The following is a 16990-nucleotide window of genomic DNA, read 5'->3' on the forward strand; positions in this document are numbered from 1 at the left end:
AGTGATTTTTCCTAAATCATCTTAATGGAAATTTATAGTGTACACATTGCCAAAAAAATAGAAGCAGCTGGCAATAACACATTTTTTACATCTAAGACAGTGTTTAGTATTTCATAGAGAGAAAAGACGTGGAAGGGCTAAATGACTTTACTGTGTTTATCAGCTTGTACGTGAAAAGTGCTAGACACCGCATTCCTCAGGAGAATAGTCCTTATTTAACTCAAATAATTTTAGCAACTTTATACCTTTCTAAAATGAGCCCTACCCAAACAGCAATTGCATTAATCATGTTGTTGATTTTACAGAAAAACTGCATGTCTCTGTGTAAACAGTGAATCTTTTCAATGACCAAAACAGAATACTGGAGCATTTCAATCCCTTTCTTAATTTTTAGACCCATGTTTTTCTGTACTATCTTTTCCTGCAGCCATATTTGGGTTGTGCACGTCTGTGCAGGCTGTACAAGCACACACAAAAGGCTGCTTACACAGGAGTTTCTTCCAGCACACTTCTAGTGACAGGCTGTATTGATTTGAATGCTCTGCAGTAAATATGGTCATTTTATATATTAAGAATCCATTTGTATATGGCATATCTTCTACAGTCAAAATATTTGTGTAAAGGATGCAGCATGCTCTTATTTTGAAATGCTTAATGTATATGCAGTTGTCAACTCAAGATTTTATAGTAAATGAAAAATATATTTTAGCCCAAAACAGGGCAAAAACACTCACTGTTTTTTTTTTTTTTTTTGGTGACACTCTAGTTCTGCTATTTTCTGAGTGCTTCAAGAATTACTGGGCAATATTTGTACTGAAATTGCAACTCTGTAGTTTTGATGGAAGCTGGTTCACTACCACACTGCACCTGGTGTTCCTAACATGAGATTATCAGGTGAAATCTGTATTTCTGAGCAGTGCAGCTGCTGCATTTTAGAGCCATAGTGTGTTGTTACCAATGTTGAACATGGCTGCCACTAGAACGTGCAGGACATAGGAAACTGGTTTTATTACATAACTGTGGATTTGTGTGCAGCTGGGTCCTAACTAGGCAAAACAGATGCTGTGGGATATAAAAGGATTAAACTGTCTGGGTTACATGCCTAACATTTTGCTAAATATTTTATATAGCATCATCTGGCACATGTTAATTATGTTGTATTATTACTGGTTTAGAAAACACTAGTTATAAATAAGTAGATGTTTTTTCCTGCTGCTTTGAACTTGGAGCAGAATGTCAATAGTATCAGCAGCATATTAAGTTTACTATTTACTAATAAGTGAAAGCCTAAAGAATTACATGAGTAATGCTGTCTTCCAAAGGACCCTTGTCAGCAGGAGGTGACATCTGAAGGTCCCTGCTAAAGTACACTGAGAATCTGCAATAAATTGGCTGATGGCAGCTTTTACTGTGCACTGAAGAGTAGTTTAACTGGAAAGCCAAATGCCAAATTAAACCCGGATAAAAATAGCCAGCTGCTCAATTCTATTTGTAAAATGAGAAATGTTCTAAAAACTTTGTGAAGCTGAATTTTCTCCAGATTAAAGCCAGTGAATGGTACTCTTAGATCCAGATTGGGTAAACTTCAGTGGCTTTTCATATTGTAGTAGAGATAACTGCAATTAAAACTTGAAAATTAGGATCATTTTTACTACAGAAGAACATAGCAGGAAACACTCTTTAAAGAAAATGAAAGACATTTAAATAAGTCTTAGGATCTCCACCAGTCTAAAACGAAACAATTTCTCTCATGTATGAAGTATTTGAGTGCACCAGCTTCTTGGACTTACATGTCTTGTATACTGAGCAGTGTTATCCATGTATCTCAGTCCTGAGGCCTCTGAAACCACTGAACACCTTTCAATAATTATATTCATTTTCACAACACATTTTATTAGATTTTCATACATTTTATTTAAATTTTCCTTATTTAAGATTATGAAGAGAAAGAATAAATAATTACCTTGGAAATACATACGAAACCAGAAGCAGCTGTCAAATTTAACATCAGGAGTTTTTTGTTGTCTCTTAATTCAGGTGCTTTTGTAACTGACAAGTAAAATATTTGGATGAAGAGAGAAGCATACCTAAAGGAGGTCATATAAGAAGCAGTCTTGGAAGTTAATTTGACTTTATTTGAACAGAATACAGTCACCTAGAAAACAAGCTAACTATTTTTAAACACTGACAGATGCAAGGGACACCACAGGTAATTATTGGAGAAGCAGTAGTTTCATTATCTCTTAAACTACTTAGAATAACAAACCACATTACAATTTCTTAGGACAATCTATTTGTGAATATTTGCATATTTGCCCTAACAAGTTCTATCATGCACTCAAGTGAGATATAAGCTAACCAGTTTTTTAAGTTTACAAACATCCTATTATGCAAACAATATTAAGTAAATACTTTTACCTAACTGGAAAAATCTGTCACCTTCCACAGCACCACATGAATATCTTGTTTTAAAATAACATTAAATCCACAGCAATAGCTAAATATTTTAAATACTTATGTATTACACTGTAAACTCTATGTAAACACTACGTACACCAAAAAAAAAACATACAAAGAACAGGAAGATCATTTTGATTAGCAAAGATACCTCAAATGTATCGCCAGAATCATTTTTCTGTTCTTACGACTTATCCCCAAACCACTCCCAGAAAAGGCACAGTTGGTGGTGATTTTTTTTTAATTTTTTTTTTTTTTAACACACAAAGCCAGAATCAATACAACAGGCCAATGCAGTCAAACACTGCTCTTATTTCTAGGAAGAACAGGAAAGAAACTTGCATTAGTGTCCAGATGGCTCAGGAAGATTCTAATAAAGAAAGATCTCCAGCATCTGCTTACTGCCCTAGGCTCAAATGCAGAAACTAATCCCAAATTAAATTTTGGTTAGGAGAACTTGGCTGTACATCTTGGACATGACTGCCAGCTAGAGTTACTTGCCTATTCCAAGGCAGTACTGAGGCTCAGCTCACAATCAGCTATTAATGGCACTCAGGAGAGATGATGGTTTTTTAAATTAAACTGGTGATTACTGTTCAAAGATTATACTCAAGAAGTATTAGACAATATTTCTTCCACTTTGTGCAAACAAAACCTTTAAATAAATAGATCTTTTAAAACTTATTACAATGCTTCAATACATTTATTAAAGTCATTCCAACTTTTTATTATTACAGTATCTAAAAAGTTCTCCTTTACCAGCAAATGATGCCATGTTTGGCAAGAAAATGATATTGGCAATTCTTTCAACCAAAATATGCATATTTGAGTTATCCCCATTTTTTTAGAAAAGAATGCTTCTAAGAAAAATATTTTACTAAGTCTATATTCTAAGATACCTGATAATACTTACACTATTACACTAAACAAACTGCCTTTTATGAACTATATACACTGATGAACACAATCTCAGATGCACTAACACTTTCCCAGAAGACAGAAAGCATTGCTGGAATCTATCACATATTGTTGCAAGTAATCTTTGAGAAGTGAGAAAAAACTCCCATTTTGGCATTGCTGCTTTTAGAGCATTTTCCAAGTACTTGTATAACCATCATCAGCAATCCAGAAATCTGCAAAAGATGCTGATATATTGCATTCATGGTATCAAAAAATAGAAAGATTGAGCACTGAATTTTTACATAAAATAGAGCTTGAGGTATTTATACAATCCTTTATAATGGAGATTAAATATTACCCATTGCATGTTGTCTGCAACTACTCAGGACTTGTTACGTGAAATAGCATTCCTGTATTGTTATTTGGAAGACCTACTGTTGCACAAGGTGTAAATAAGTCAGTAGAACTTTCATCAGCTGTCAGATTTGCGTATTAACAAAGTGCTGTCCAAGTTCAGTGCTAAAGACTAAAGCAATTGGGCTGCATCAAGGCTTAGAGAATGACCAAGCAGGTCCTGCAGAGAGCCCACAGCCTCCCCCCTCTCTGAACAGAGGCTGCCAGAGGGAGTGCAGGACAACTACACAAGCTGCAGCACAGACATCTTGAGTCAGATTCCTTCCCTCTGTTCTCCACAGTGACTCTTCCAGCAGTGAATTCAAAAATGGGTTTAGTCAGGAGGAAGGGTCATTTCTGGCCATGTTGACAAAGTACATTTTAGTCAAGAATGTCTGAGATGGATTAAACCAACAAAACACTGGATGGATTCACCCTGTTTCTTTAAATGGTCATATTAAATCCTGTATACATCAGTTATCCTTTGGGGTAAGAAAACCAAACCAACCTTACAAGATCAATACAATCCAGGGTGGGCACAAATGGGCTGGATCACTGCTGTTATGGTTTGAAATTCAGCAAGGCCTCACTTTTAAGCACTCAGGCTTTTCGCTTTTTTGATATCTGAATTGGGTGCACAGCAATTTTCAGTAACTTTTATTTCTTTTGTTCACTCCTGATCACTTTTGTTTTCAGAAGTAAAAGAGATTTTTGCTCATCTGACAATCATACTTTTTTGCCTTCAGTAGAGGGGCAAGCTGGACAAAAAGGACTGATTCCTAATTAATGCACAATTAATTGGTGGTTAACTGGGTAGTTTTTTTGACTGGTGTGTCAGAGAAAGGAATCAAATTCACTGGGGAAGTATCAGTAACACTCAACTAAACATAAAACATCTTCATTTCCTTTCAGGATAAAATGTGAAGTAGTCAACATGGCCTAAAAATCATGCACTATTTTACTTACCTATTTGTACTTTGACAAGATAAAGCATTTTCACATGGCCTTTGCAAAATGTCTTTCTAGTTTGTGTGAATATAACTAGTGTTGTATGATTAATTCCTTAGAAAACACATGCACTTGTGAAGGCTATGATAAACTGAACACATTTCCTACAGGGCATTTTTAAAACACTACTGCTTGCAAGACCATCAGTTTGACAGAGCCTGCTATAGAACAAAATAGGCCAAAACTAAAACTTGGCATGCCAGCACACTTTAATTCTGTATTTGTGAAATGACTTTTCAAACTTAGGAGCTCTTTTCACTACCTTTAAAGGAAAACCCACACATACACACAAAATTCTAACAATTCTAACACCATATTTGTTCTTTACCAACTAGCATATACCTTGTTTTAATGGTTTAAAGCAATTAAATTCCTCAAGACTGTGCATATCCAGGCATTACTGAGGAAATAAAGACACCCATCACTATTCTTCTTAAATTTTATTCCATAATAAAAAATAGAAGATGAAAGAAAGAGTGTTCAAGAATTAAAGCAATTATTGGTCAATGTAAGGAGCAGTAAACTAATTATCTAAATGATGACTAAGGACCTGGTTCATCAAAAGTACTTCTGGGTCCTCCATGGCATAGCTGCAAGGCTTCTACAGCACAAAAATCCAGATTATCTTTTGCTGAAGCAGGTCCTTTATTATCTAGAGAACACTTGATTTCATATTCTATTTATCCTTCTCTTTTTGTTCTTTCTCCTTCTTTTCACGTTCAGCTTTTGCTTCCTCCTCCTCATGTTGTTTTATCAATTGTTCCACCTCCTTTTGCTTCAGAACCCTTATTACTGTCTTTCCGTTCTCTCTTGTCAGTGTTGCAATTTCAACTGAAACACATGGAACAGACAGCAGCGTTTAGGCAGAGCAATCATCAGCAGGGCAAGGTTTGAGATTACAAGTGACAGTGAGGCAGAAGGCTCCAAAGCTCCGTGTGCCAGGCAGCCTGGCTGCAGGCATCACCCCCAGCTCCCTGCTGCAGCACAGCACAGCACAGCACAGCACAGCACAGCAGCAGGGCAGCTCCTCTCAGGGCTCTGCTCCCAGACACGCAGGCATTCCAATCCCCAAGCTGCAGCCTAGCCTCTGGAGCTGGCCAACACGGCCCAGCAGCCTGCACTAAGCTAGCTGAATGCCTCTCAGGCTAAGGCTGAGAACTGCTGCATCTTCTGAAAACACTTTCTTGTGACAACTAACACTCCAGTGAGCCACACCTGGAATATGTGCACTCAGCACTCCCTTTGTTTAAGCAGAAGGTGCCATCCTGTGTCGAGAACGCTCACCTTTCTCAGCAGAGAGCTTGCTGACATCCATGGTCTTGTTTAGAACCTTAATGGCCAATGCCAGGGCAGTCTTTAAGGTCATTTCCCCTTCTTTGTAGTCTTGCTTCAGCATTGACACAGCTGCCTGTAAATTTCACAGAAATTAAAACTTTGGGCAGTCAACCACACAGCCAGGGTGTGGGGTTTTGCCAGATAATACTAACACATGAGTTAACAGCAGCATTCCTACCATTACCTGTGAATCTCTCCTGCATTAATAATCAACAACTCAGCTTAATTAATACACTACAATTTACACCTTTTCACTTGTCTTTTTGAGAAGAAAAAACCAGAACTTACAGCACTATTATTCCCAATGCATGTGGCTTTCCACCCTCCATAATTTCCACTAGGATCACTTTGGTACAGCTGAAATCCGTAATGCTTATCCCAGCCAATATAGAGCAATGAAACACCAAAAGGACGTTTTCCTGTTGAAAAGAAGGCTATTAGCAACCTAAATTTAGTAACAAGATTGGTCACGAGTTACAATTATTTTCTTTGATTTCATTTTTCAATCTATTCCTGTGAACTAGGATTTAACACAGTTCTGCACTTCTGTTGCTTGAGATAAGCACGCCAGCATTTCCTTCTAAGTCATGGGGGGGAAGGCAGCAGAGGTTTATTCCATTTAACCTTTAAAGCAGTTCATTTGTGTCTCCACAAATTGTAATTTACTATCTCAGGACTTTAAATCAAAATGTAGTATTTCAAGTATGTAGCTTAGCTGTTAAAGCATTTAACTAAGCAATGTCAAAAGCCAGGTAGTTTAAAAGGTAATTCTCACTACATATATGTAAAACAATAAAACAACAGAATCATCAGTTCACATACTAAGGAACACTACTTACAATATCATTTTCTAACATGTTGCTTGAGCCACTGATACCCCTACACACAGCCTTGTTTTTCATTCATTGTGTCATTATGCTGGATGGGCCCAAAATGTTGAAAGGTTGCCTAAACAATTCTCAGCTGGTCTTTTGATGGCATTCATTAAATGCAAGAGCACCCAAGGCATTCTATGCAATGAGCCAGCATCTCAGCCATCAATTTCCCAAGCCATAAAAAGTAGAAGCCTCAGAAGCAAAAAACAGTAACCATGACTACCCATTCCCTCTTAAATTAGGCTATTTTTTTCCTGAGTAAAAGTTTTTCAGAGAATTCAGTAGAACTGTCCACAGACTTAGATCCTTCACATTATGTAAGAGAATTGTTCTTGAGACATTTAGTAACACAATGATTCATCACACTTCATTACCTCCAAACTGTGTATAAGCCTGCTTGATATCACACAGAGCTGTTACTAGTTGTTCACAAGGAATGGGCTCTTGATACTGTAACAAATACCTAATATCAAAGAGGAAAAAAAACAGTTTTCAAAACTTGTTTTGCTGATCATATCCTGCACAACATTTAAGAGGAAACAAGTTCCCAAGTTAAGAGTATCTGTGATCTAGCTGTTCTATTTCAGCCTATTTCTGATCTACTAAATGCATGTTCATTCTGATCTAATGCATAGAGAGCTGAATGTGGCAGCACAGGTGAGTAAAACCATGTTAGCTGTCAGCAGACCTACCTCTGTGCAATCAGCCTCAGCTCATTTGTTAGAACATTGGCATCTGAAGTTATTCCTGCAACGCTGCAGGCCATATCCCTGCAAGAAAAGCATACAAATTAACTGAATTCCTGTCAATCTCCAACCAACCAACCAACCAACCAACCAACCAACCAACCCAACCAACCAACCAACCAACTCACATCTTCATACAGAGGTTCAAGCAGAGCAGCTGCTGTTGGGCTTTTCTCATCAAAGCTACACAGCTGCCATACAAAATGGGTTCATCAGCTCCTACCTTCAGGGTGCACCAAAAATATCAGTAACCATTTGCTAAGAGCAGAGGTGGACAGCCAAAGTCAGCAAGTCAGTATGTCAGTTATACATACAGTTCTGAGAAGAGGGTTATGCCAAGGATGATCAAGTTCTGAGGGGATTTACAAGAGCCATTAGGCACATGTGTACAGGTGCCTCTCAGGAGGCCACCTGCCACAGCACACCTCAACACTGAAGGAGGCACACAGACGTGACAGGCCTGCAGTGGGAGCCGCTGGCTGACACGTGGCATCTGTGAAACTTCAAGGTCTTGGTAGGGCCCTAACAAAAATAAGCACTTCAATCCTTGATTGTTTTGTTGGATCTTAATTTAGTGTCTCTTTAGCTCAATCTGATATGCTACAAACCTTTTGCTACAAAAAAAAAAGATTTTGAAATTAGGAATTTTCCAAAAGATGGAAGGGCCGTTCTAGGTGACTACTCCACTGTGCTGTTACACTGCCTCCTTGAAAATCCAGTACTTCCTGCCATTCCAGGTGCTTTCAAGATCAACATGGAATGGGAGGCAGACAGGATAGAAAACTATGTATTCCTTTGCAGCTTTTGTCAAGGATGAAGCTCTACCTCCCTTGTAACAAAAAAGCATAATCCATACAACTCTTTGCTCTGACATCACAAATTTAACTTCCAGGAGCTAGAATGAAAATGGTAATAGACAGACATTTCATCTTTGCTATAACTGTGGCAAAGAAGCCTAAGGCACATTTTACCCAGTTACCTCAGACTTTTTGAGCCACCAAAGAAAAACAGATGTGGAAAAGGAGCTGAAATAGCAGGGTAATTTTTGTATGCACTCCTTATTCTGCCCTCCAATGGTATTTTGTAAAGCTGAGACTTCCCAGTTTTCTTAACTGCTACAGTACCATTATCTTGTATGGTGTAGTACCAACAAACAGGCTATTTCACCTAGAAAATTCTCATGGAGATACAAAAAAACCCAGCAATACTTCTACTTTAGAAGGGGAACTACTAAAGTGAACAACGACAGAATAGTCATACTTGTCTAAAACACCAAACAAAAAGATTATTAACACTTCAAATAAAATAAGACCAGGTTATGTGCTAATCAGCACTTTGCTGTTAATAACATCACAGGACATATAATCACCATTTCAACTTACTCATTAAGTTTGTATATTTTCTCTGAGAAAAACACTTCATCGAGAAGCTTGTGAATGTTGCGCCGCTCTGCTGCCAGCAGGACTCCATCGTTTGCTAGAATTCCCAGGCAAGTGCCTGCGTGGCCAATGGCCTCCATGGCATACTCAACCTGGTACAGGCGACCTGAGGAAGGATTGCAACTCCTGTCATCAAAAAATGACACTGAACAAGACCAACCAAGGTGACTGAAAGTTACAAGAATTTGACAAGTGCTCATTGTCCCATCTACTTCTTCAGTCTCTTACCAGTCAATTGTAAATTAATTGGCTGAAAAGGAGGAAGGAATCAAAGAAGGAAAATAAGGTAATACTGGACATGGCCACTGGAGAAAAAAAACTTTTCTATAAAAAAAAAAAAACAACCCACCTTTCTGTAAAAAAAAAACCCCTTCTATTAAAAAAACCAAAAAAATTAAAGAACTCTGTGCTGCAGTAGAATAACCCAAGACAAATTTTAAATAAACAAAGAAAATATTTTATACTGGATTTCTTGGGTTCTTCCCAACTAAGAAGTAAGAAAACGTGGCTTGTACATACTTGTTTCAGCATGTGCAAGAATAACAAGGAAAGGCGTGACTGCACCCGCAGGACATTATCCATTCTCAGGGGACAGTGACAAAATCTAACCATGCTCAAATAAGAGATAAATGGTTATTTCAAAAACATGGCACATGATACTATTCACTAATGGGACTCAGTCTCATTATTGCTTCAATCAGAATGAATTTGAAAGTGTCCACTTTGGACCCTTGCTGTCCATACAGAACTGGGTGTAGGCAAATATGATATCTGTAATTCATATTCAGAGAGAAACATGCTACTAACAACCCCCTTTGTGCAAGTGTTTTGATAGTTTTGAGAAGACAGAACAGTCAGAGTTGACTTGAAAGTGTCGGGTTAAAAAAATACCTTCCGGAGAAAATATGGTAGTTCTGGAGTCATATCTTCGAGACTGTAAAAGGAATAGCTCAGTAAGTATCACCAGTCTCTTGTCACCAACGCCATAAAGCCCCTATATAACAGACCCAGCCATTCGGTGACCTCGGGCTGGTCACTGGCGCCCACAGCCCGGCCCCTGCAGTGTGACCGCCGCCCCCGCCCGGGCCGTGACTCGGCAGCACCCGCGGCTCAGCAAAGCTCGGGGAAGGCGGCTCACTCACCATGGTGCTGGGGACGCGCCAGGGGCAGAGGGCAGCGCGCCGGCAGGAGAGCACGGGGCACGGGAACCGGCACCGGGCCTGCAAGAGAGCACAGGGCACGTGAACCGGGAACTGGCACCGAGCGCACCCAGCACGGCCCCGAGGGGGCGCTGCCACCCGCGCCCGCACTGCACAGTCATCCTCAGCGCGAGGGTGAACGCAGAACGCGAAGGCCGCACCGCCTCCCGCGCCGCACAGATATGCGTCCCGCGCCCCACCGCCCACCCGCCGCCCATCCTCACTCACGGCGGGCCGGAGGCAACCGCTGGGCCGGGCGGGGGGCGGCGAGGCCCAGCCGGCGGGCAAGAACCGGGCGCTGCGGCCGCGCCCGAACCTTCACCGCCGCGCCGGAAATGGCCGCCGCGCCTGCGCGGTGCCGCGTGCCAGCCTGGGGCGGGGCCTGCACCCTTTCCTGCCGCCGGGGGCGGTGCTGGCGCGTGCGGCCCGCAGTGTCACGTGCGGGTGGCCGGGCTCCGCCGAAAGGGGCGGGAAACGGCCCCGCCCGCCGTGCGAGGGCCGGTAACGGTCACACCGCACCCCGGCGTGAGGGCCGGTAATGGGCACAGCACAACCCTGCCGTGAGGGCCGGTAACGGTCACAGCACACCCCCGGCGTGAGGGCCGGTAACGGTCACACCGCACCCCGGCGTGAGGGCCGGTAATGGGCACAGCACAACCCTGCCGTGAGGGCCGGTAACGGTCACAGCACACCCCCGGCGTGAGGGCCGGTAACGGTCACACTGCACCCCTGCCGTGATGGCGGGAAAGAGCCCGGCTCCTGCCATGAGGGTGCAAAATGGTCACGTATACCCTCCCCCCGCTGTGAGGGCGGTAATGGCCAGGCCCCTGTACCCGCCGTGGGGGCGGTAATGGTTTTCTCTCCCGGGGTCCCGCCCTGCCCCCGGACGCGCCCCATCCAGCTCAGACAGCGCCGCCTTTATTGCTTTATTCAGTGCGGTGTCAGCCCCGGTACCGCAGCAGCCGCGGACCTACGGGGCAGGTGCGTGGTGCGTGTACACCTGGGCAGTCTCAAACCACTTCTTCTCCACAGCTTCCTGGCCCACCTCGAACATTGTCATTAAGTGTTTCCAGCCAGTTTTTGCCGTGATTGTGAGGTACTCCTTGTTCTCTGGGTACAGAAGAGCTGTGTGGGCAGCGATGACGAGGGACTGTGCAAACCTCCCACTCACCAGGAGAAAGAGGGCACCTCTCTCCTCAGCAGTGAGCGGCAGGATGCTCTCAAACCCTGCGAGAACATGTCCCCCAACACTCAGAGGGTCTGGGCTCTCAATCATCATGTACATGATGGCTATCGCAACCTCAAACACGTAATATCCATAACTCATGTCGCTGAAGTCCAGGATGCCAGACACTCTGTACTGGGGATTCTCCAGGGAAGCAGAACAGGAGTCTACTAGAATGTTGTGGTCATTAAGGTCTCCATGATTGATACCTAAACACAGAAGAAATAGAAACAGTATTTCATAATTATTAAACAGCTGAAACAGCTTTGGGAAGATGCATGTCAAACTAACACTCGGCTACAAAACCACACTAGTCCCCTGCAGCATCAAGTGCTGCCTGTCACACCTTTACTGCTTCCCATGAAGCTCTGCTGTGCTGCCAGATGACCGACAGCAGAGGACAAGAGGGAGCGTTAGGGGATGGTGCTCCAGGCTGCTGTGATCTGCAATGCACTGCGTGTTCACAAACTATAGAACATCATCATCAATATCAATGGCATTTGAATTCCAAATTTTGGATTAAGTACTTATTTGGGCCTTTATGAAAGGTAGCACTGTACTCCATATATATTTAGTCAGCTGATATAACAGCATGAAAATCATAAACTTAACTGGGAGGAAACTCATCAGAAAAATAAAGAACTGACCCTGACTGGACAGAACATTCCTCTTGGCTTACTGCTGTGTCCATGTCTAGGCTAGGGAAAAGAGATTTACTTTTTTTGCTGTTTTTGTTTTCCTTCTCTACAGAGCCATACTCCTGTATGAAATGTCTGTGTCTCAGTTCAACATAATTACAATGAGAATAAAATACTCACAGGCTCGGAAACTGCTTAGCTTGGGTATTACTTTGCCTTTGAACTGCTCAATAACTTGCTCCACCACTGCACGGTATTTGTTCTGGCCCAAGGCATAAATGTACTGATCTAGAAGAGGAACATTTGCCAGATTCCAAATGAACTGACCTCGATGCAGACTTTTTACTGATGGATGCTGGAATTTCTTTGGAAAAAGCACACAATAATATAGGCATAAGAAAAATTGCAGACTATATGATTAAAGGGCTTGATTCAAAGCCCCTATTAATTTTAACAGGTTTCTAAAAAGACTCACTGAAAAGTACCATGAGTTGGACTGTTGTTTTATATCAAGAATAACCTGAAGAATGATTAAAGCAAGCATCTTAATATCTACATACAGCCTGGATGGTTTCCCCCCATATTTTAGGTACAAAGGTTACCTAAAGTCATTTGTCATTTCAATAATGTAAAAACGCTGTTAACTGTCCATAGGGTGATGTAAGAGTAGCAACTTTGAGCCCCTGCCAAGGCCAGAGTCCCGCTCTGGCAGAGCTCAGCCTACACAGCTGGTGCTGCAGAAAGCTGTGGGAGCACCAGAGACACAAAACCTGCCAGCATGCTGGGAGCAGGCACACTCTGTGCTTTTAAACGTGGGACCTTTGGGGGACAAGCCTTAGGAACAGCTGGTGTGTGGAAAATCCGGAGCACAGCAGTTTATGGAGACACTGACCATGGCTTTATGCTTATGAAAATTTGCTTTTGTACATCCAGGCCTCACTACTTTAAACATACAAGGTCCTTAACCCCTCTCTCCCTAGCAAATGGAAGGGATGGTTTGGAAAGTGACATTCAAAGAGGAAAAGCATCTCTCCCACTACACACCCCATGCTTATCTTGGGCTCCTCAAATGCTTATTAAGGTGACCTCTGGGCCAGACTGCATCACTGCATAAGGGCAAATTAAAAAAAAACACAACTTCCCACAAGAGCTGGCTTCCTTTTAAGAAAAAGACTACAATAACTATGTTTGAAATTAAGGCTCTTAAAGGTCACTAAATGACAGTCAAAAGTTGATGGTGCATGAACAAGTACAGAACAAGACCAAGCCTAAACCACCTTGGTGGATGATAATCCATGTGTTAAGGGAATAAAGAGCCTTTTCTATCAGAGTTTCTTCTCATTAACTACTTCCTCCTTAGCAGGATCAGTCACAGCATATTTTGAGACTAACTTGTTTTAATCACATTTTAAGAGTGTGACCAGTGTGTCAGAAGGCAACAGTAAGTTATCTTTCACAATTGAAAATGCTCTTGTAATTTAAGAATGTGCTTAGTAGAACTGGCAATTCACATTTCATAACTGTCTGAAGCTGGTAGCCTGAACATGAGAAGGAAAGGTTAATGAAAGGTTAATAAGTAATATGAGGTCTTTCATGCATCAAACTCAGTACTGGCTGATTAATCAGCTTTATTATCCTGTGTAACTACAGAGTAAAGAACTTCGTTTGCATCAAGACTGAGTGGAAGTGGTGCAAATGAGAAGTGTCACAGATCTCTGCTGGCACTGTAGGGAGAGTACTAATGTGAAATGGTCATAGTGCTAATGAAGAGAAGTTAGCAAGTCAAAAGGAATTCAAAATAATAATCAGCCAGTTGAGCACTACACAAAAATCCTTTAAAACAAGCTTGGTGTTCTGTTCTTCTAATTTGAACACCCTAGGGTTCATTCTCCTTTATTTGCCAGGTTTGAAACATTAACAGGTGAGCTTTGCATATATAAAAAGAACTCTTTATCTCCCTATTCGTGGTACAAAAATGCATTGCAGAAGGATCACCAGTACCACGTCACTTGCCATGTACTGGGGGAAAGGCTTTAGCCAGCTTGGAGGCTGGCACCTGAGCCATGAGTCACTGACATCTGCAGTCACCAACTTGCATTTTGCAGGTCTGAAAGCTGGCAGCAAGCACGTGAGCAAATGCTGCAGAGACATGGATTGAGAGAGAAGTGTGAGGCTAGAGCATGAGAACTCACCTCTGAGAGCACTTTATCCACGCTGGCAGCAAGCCTCCCAATCTCATACAGAATCTGAGCATTGGTAGTGATTTTTGCTACTGGTGTACCTGGCAGGTAAGTCAGCAGTCTGACCATGAACTTCTTGCTCCCAAGTCCAGTACCTGACAAGGAGAGATGCAGTCAGTCACTCTGCTGTGTCCTGAGTAACAGTTAATGCAAGAGGCAAAAAAGGTCTATCCCAGTGTAGAAGTTGTCAGATGTAGCTTATAAAAATGCAAAGATTTGATTTACCAGAATGTTGTGTAATAATGTACAAACCTTAACACACTTTAAAAAAATCTATGCTGAGAAAAACTCAGCACCAAGCAGGGTTGCTCCAGTGCCCGCACACACCCACATAAAGTTTTGCAGCAGAACAGGCCTCAGGAATCCCAAATGTTGTTCAGAAGTTACAGTGACAGTAAAAGCTAAATGCCAACACAATTTTTCTTCCAAGCACTATTAAAGCAACTTATTCTGGCTTCAGAGATGGGCTAGAACTGTATTTTACACCTCTCTGAAGGCAAATAATTTCAAGCAGCATGTAGTCAATGAGGCATTTTTAACTTTTCCTGTGTGCGGACACGTCAGATAAACGTTTTCTCCAATTCCTTAAGCTGAAGTGTTTTCCCAGTTAATTATTACTCTCTCTGAGTTACTTTGCTTCTGGTATTTTAACTTTGGACTATTATGGCTGGAATACAGGTCACCTGATGCATATCCCTAGTATTCAAACACAAGCCCAGAGTTCCCTCTAGCATACATACAGTCTGCCACATGGCGAGCTAAGGGTGAGAGCGGGGCAGGACAGGTGCCCACAGTGGCTCACCTCCCGATTCCAGAGACATTATGTTACCATCTTTTGTCAGATAAGGAGTAGCTGAAGGGAAGCCTTCAGCACTGAGAAACATCATGGCCTGGGTCTGCACTTCAATGAGGTCAGGCTCCTGGCTGTCTTCTGAATTGGTGATTTTGAGGACATACTCATCAGCACCTTCAGCTGAGACACGCACATGGAAGTTCTGATCATCATAGCTGGGGAGTGACCTGATCCAAGATACCTTCAATCCAAACACCCTGTCAACCAATTCAGCTGCCTCTCTCTCATCAAAAGTGGGTTTGGTCAAGGTCTGGGGTTGACAGTCATTTCCAGAAGACATTGTGTCTCTAGGAGAAAAAGAAAAGCTGGATGATCTGATCTGTATTCTGACACCAGAAGCAGTAATTACTGCAACAAAATGCATTCAGCTACTGGAGAAGACTTTCCTTCATTTATTAAACAAGCAAAGAAAACCAACCCCCTGTGCCAGCTCAGGTTTCTGACATCATAGCTTATCAAATACTTAGGCTGCAACCCCTCCACAGAAAGACTGCTAGAGAGATGCACTCAATCTGTTCTGAAGAGCAGACATAAAGGAAAGCTTTTATTCTCATTTCTAGCAGCAGCCTAACCTGGTATTGTTGATAGGTAGGAATGTCTCCCTCAGGAGCAGAGTTGCTGAATCTCTGATCAGAGGGTCTTCAATTTGTGCCTGCAAAAGGCAAGAATTAATTTAGTAAATCATAACGTTAAAGCAGATTAAATCTTTCTGCTTGGTCACGGCCTTCCAAATTCCAGTGGTAAGAAAGGCAGCACAAACCTGCAGACGCTCGCTCGTCTCTCGCCTGCCCAGCTGCAGGAATCTCGAGCCTCCCCAGACGAGCGCAACCCTTGGACTCGTTGGGAGCCGCGCCAACCTTTGCCCAGCCCGGGGAGGCCGAGGAGCTGCAGAAGCCGCCGTCAGCAGCTGGGGGCCCGGCCCCTGCCTGCCCCGCTGGCTCCGGAGCGCCCCGGGCTCCGCGGAACGCGGGGCTGCGCCCGCTCCGAGCGCGCCCGGGGCTCCCGCGCTGCGCCCGGGGCCGGCGGCGCCTCCCGGCCGCGAGCAGCGGCGCCGGAGCGCTGCCCCAGGCCGTGGGCTTTGTTTGCCCGCGGCACGAGAGGGGAGGAAAGCTACGACTTCCTGTCACAAAGGCGAAACACTTAAAAAACCCTGCGCCCGCAGCGGGCAGGAGGGAAGACGTCCGTTTTATTCTTTTCTTTAAACCCTTTTATCATCACACCACATCTAAATCTCTGCCAAATGCTTAGACTGAAGACCACGTATAAATATATATAACAAACCTGAGGCATCTTGCTCAGGATGTTCTTTAGGCTGTCCCAGAGAAAGCTTTTACTGGAACAATAGGTCTAGTCCTAGAAAATTTGACCCTTAATGAAAATAATGACAAACCTTAAGATTAATATAGAAATATCTTCTGAAACTCCTAATGAAAAAAAGGTAATCTGCTGTAGTTGATGTCCTGCTATGACAGAATTAGGAACCTGAAGAAAAGGGAATTTAGGAAAGACATGCTGAAGACACCCAACAAACCCCCTCTCCCCAAAACCCAAACAACAACACCGAAAGCATCTTAAGTAAATCAGTTAAAAATCCTCTATCACAAAATTTCAGTATTGTTTGTAACATTAGGGACACAAAATTGAAAACATTATCTTCATCCAATGCTTATTTTAATCAAATA

At 42.5% G+C, this 16990-nt stretch overlaps 2 protein-coding genes across 3 annotated transcripts; both read right to left on the reverse strand.

Annotated features, from left to right (window-relative positions):
* Positions 1-2114: 2114 nt before the first annotated feature.
* Positions 2115-10700, reverse strand: PSMA4 (proteasome 20S subunit alpha 4). Of its 2 annotated transcripts, XM_036389394.1 has the most exons (9): positions 10581-10700; positions 10296-10373; positions 10045-10087; positions 9097-9259; positions 7661-7738; positions 7343-7431; positions 6382-6512; positions 6043-6166; positions 2115-5589 (listed from the first exon to the last, which is right to left on the reverse strand). In XM_036389394.1, the coding sequence occupies exons 2-9, from the start codon at positions 10296-10298 to the stop codon at positions 5435-5437; spliced, it is 786 nt and encodes a 261-aa protein (XP_036245287.1). In that variant the 5' UTR covers positions 10299-10373; positions 10581-10700; the 3' UTR covers positions 2115-5434. The 2 variants fall into 2 exon arrangements, with proteins under 2 accessions (XP_036245287.1, XP_036245286.1); XM_036389393.2 differs by lacking the exons at positions 10045-10087; positions 10296-10373; positions 10581-10700 and having other exon boundaries at positions 9097-9477.
* A 548-nt stretch (positions 10701-11248) lies between these two features.
* On the reverse strand, positions 11249-16256 carry HYKK (hydroxylysine kinase). Its single transcript, XM_036389292.2, has 6 exons — positions 16069-16256; positions 15881-15960; positions 15258-15595; positions 14408-14550; positions 12396-12579; positions 11249-11786 (listed from the first exon to the last, which is right to left on the reverse strand). The coding sequence occupies exons 3-6, from the start codon at positions 15586-15588 to the stop codon at positions 11323-11325; spliced, it is 1122 nt and encodes a 373-aa protein (XP_036245185.1). The 5' UTR covers positions 15589-15595; positions 15881-15960; positions 16069-16256; the 3' UTR covers positions 11249-11322.
* Positions 16257-16990: the final 734 nt, after the last annotated feature.

Source organism: Molothrus ater, chromosome 13 (assembly GCF_012460135.2).
Source record: "Molothrus ater isolate BHLD 08-10-18 breed brown headed cowbird chromosome 13, BPBGC_Mater_1.1, whole genome shotgun sequence".
In the NCBI taxonomy this organism is placed as follows: Eukaryota; Metazoa; Chordata; class Aves; order Passeriformes; family Icteridae; genus Molothrus; species Molothrus ater.

Coding starts and splice junctions, on each gene's coding strand:
- PSMA4 (XM_036389393.2), bottom strand. CDS start 9,353: ATGAGCACTTGTCAAATTCTTGTAACTTTCAGTCACCTTGGTTGGTCT. Junction 7,739..9,096: donor AAAATATACAAACTTAATGA/GTAAGTTGAAAT, acceptor CTTTTCTTGCAG/GGATATGGCCTGCAGCGTTG. Junction 6,513..7,342: donor GGCTTATACACAGTTTGGAG/GTAATGAAGTGT, acceptor TCTTTTCAACAG/GAAAACGTCCTTTTGGTGTT.
- HYKK (XM_036389292.2), bottom strand. CDS start 15,588: ATGTCTTCTGGAAATGACTGTCAACCCCAGACCTTGACCAAACCCACT. Junction 14,551..15,257: donor AATGTCTCTGGAATCGGGAG/GTGAGCCACTGT, acceptor TCTCCTTGTCAG/GTACTGGACTTGGGAGCAAG. Junction 12,580..14,407: donor TGGATAAAGTGCTCTCAGAG/GTGAGTTCTCAT, acceptor CTTTTTCCAAAG/AAATTCCAGCATCCATCAGT.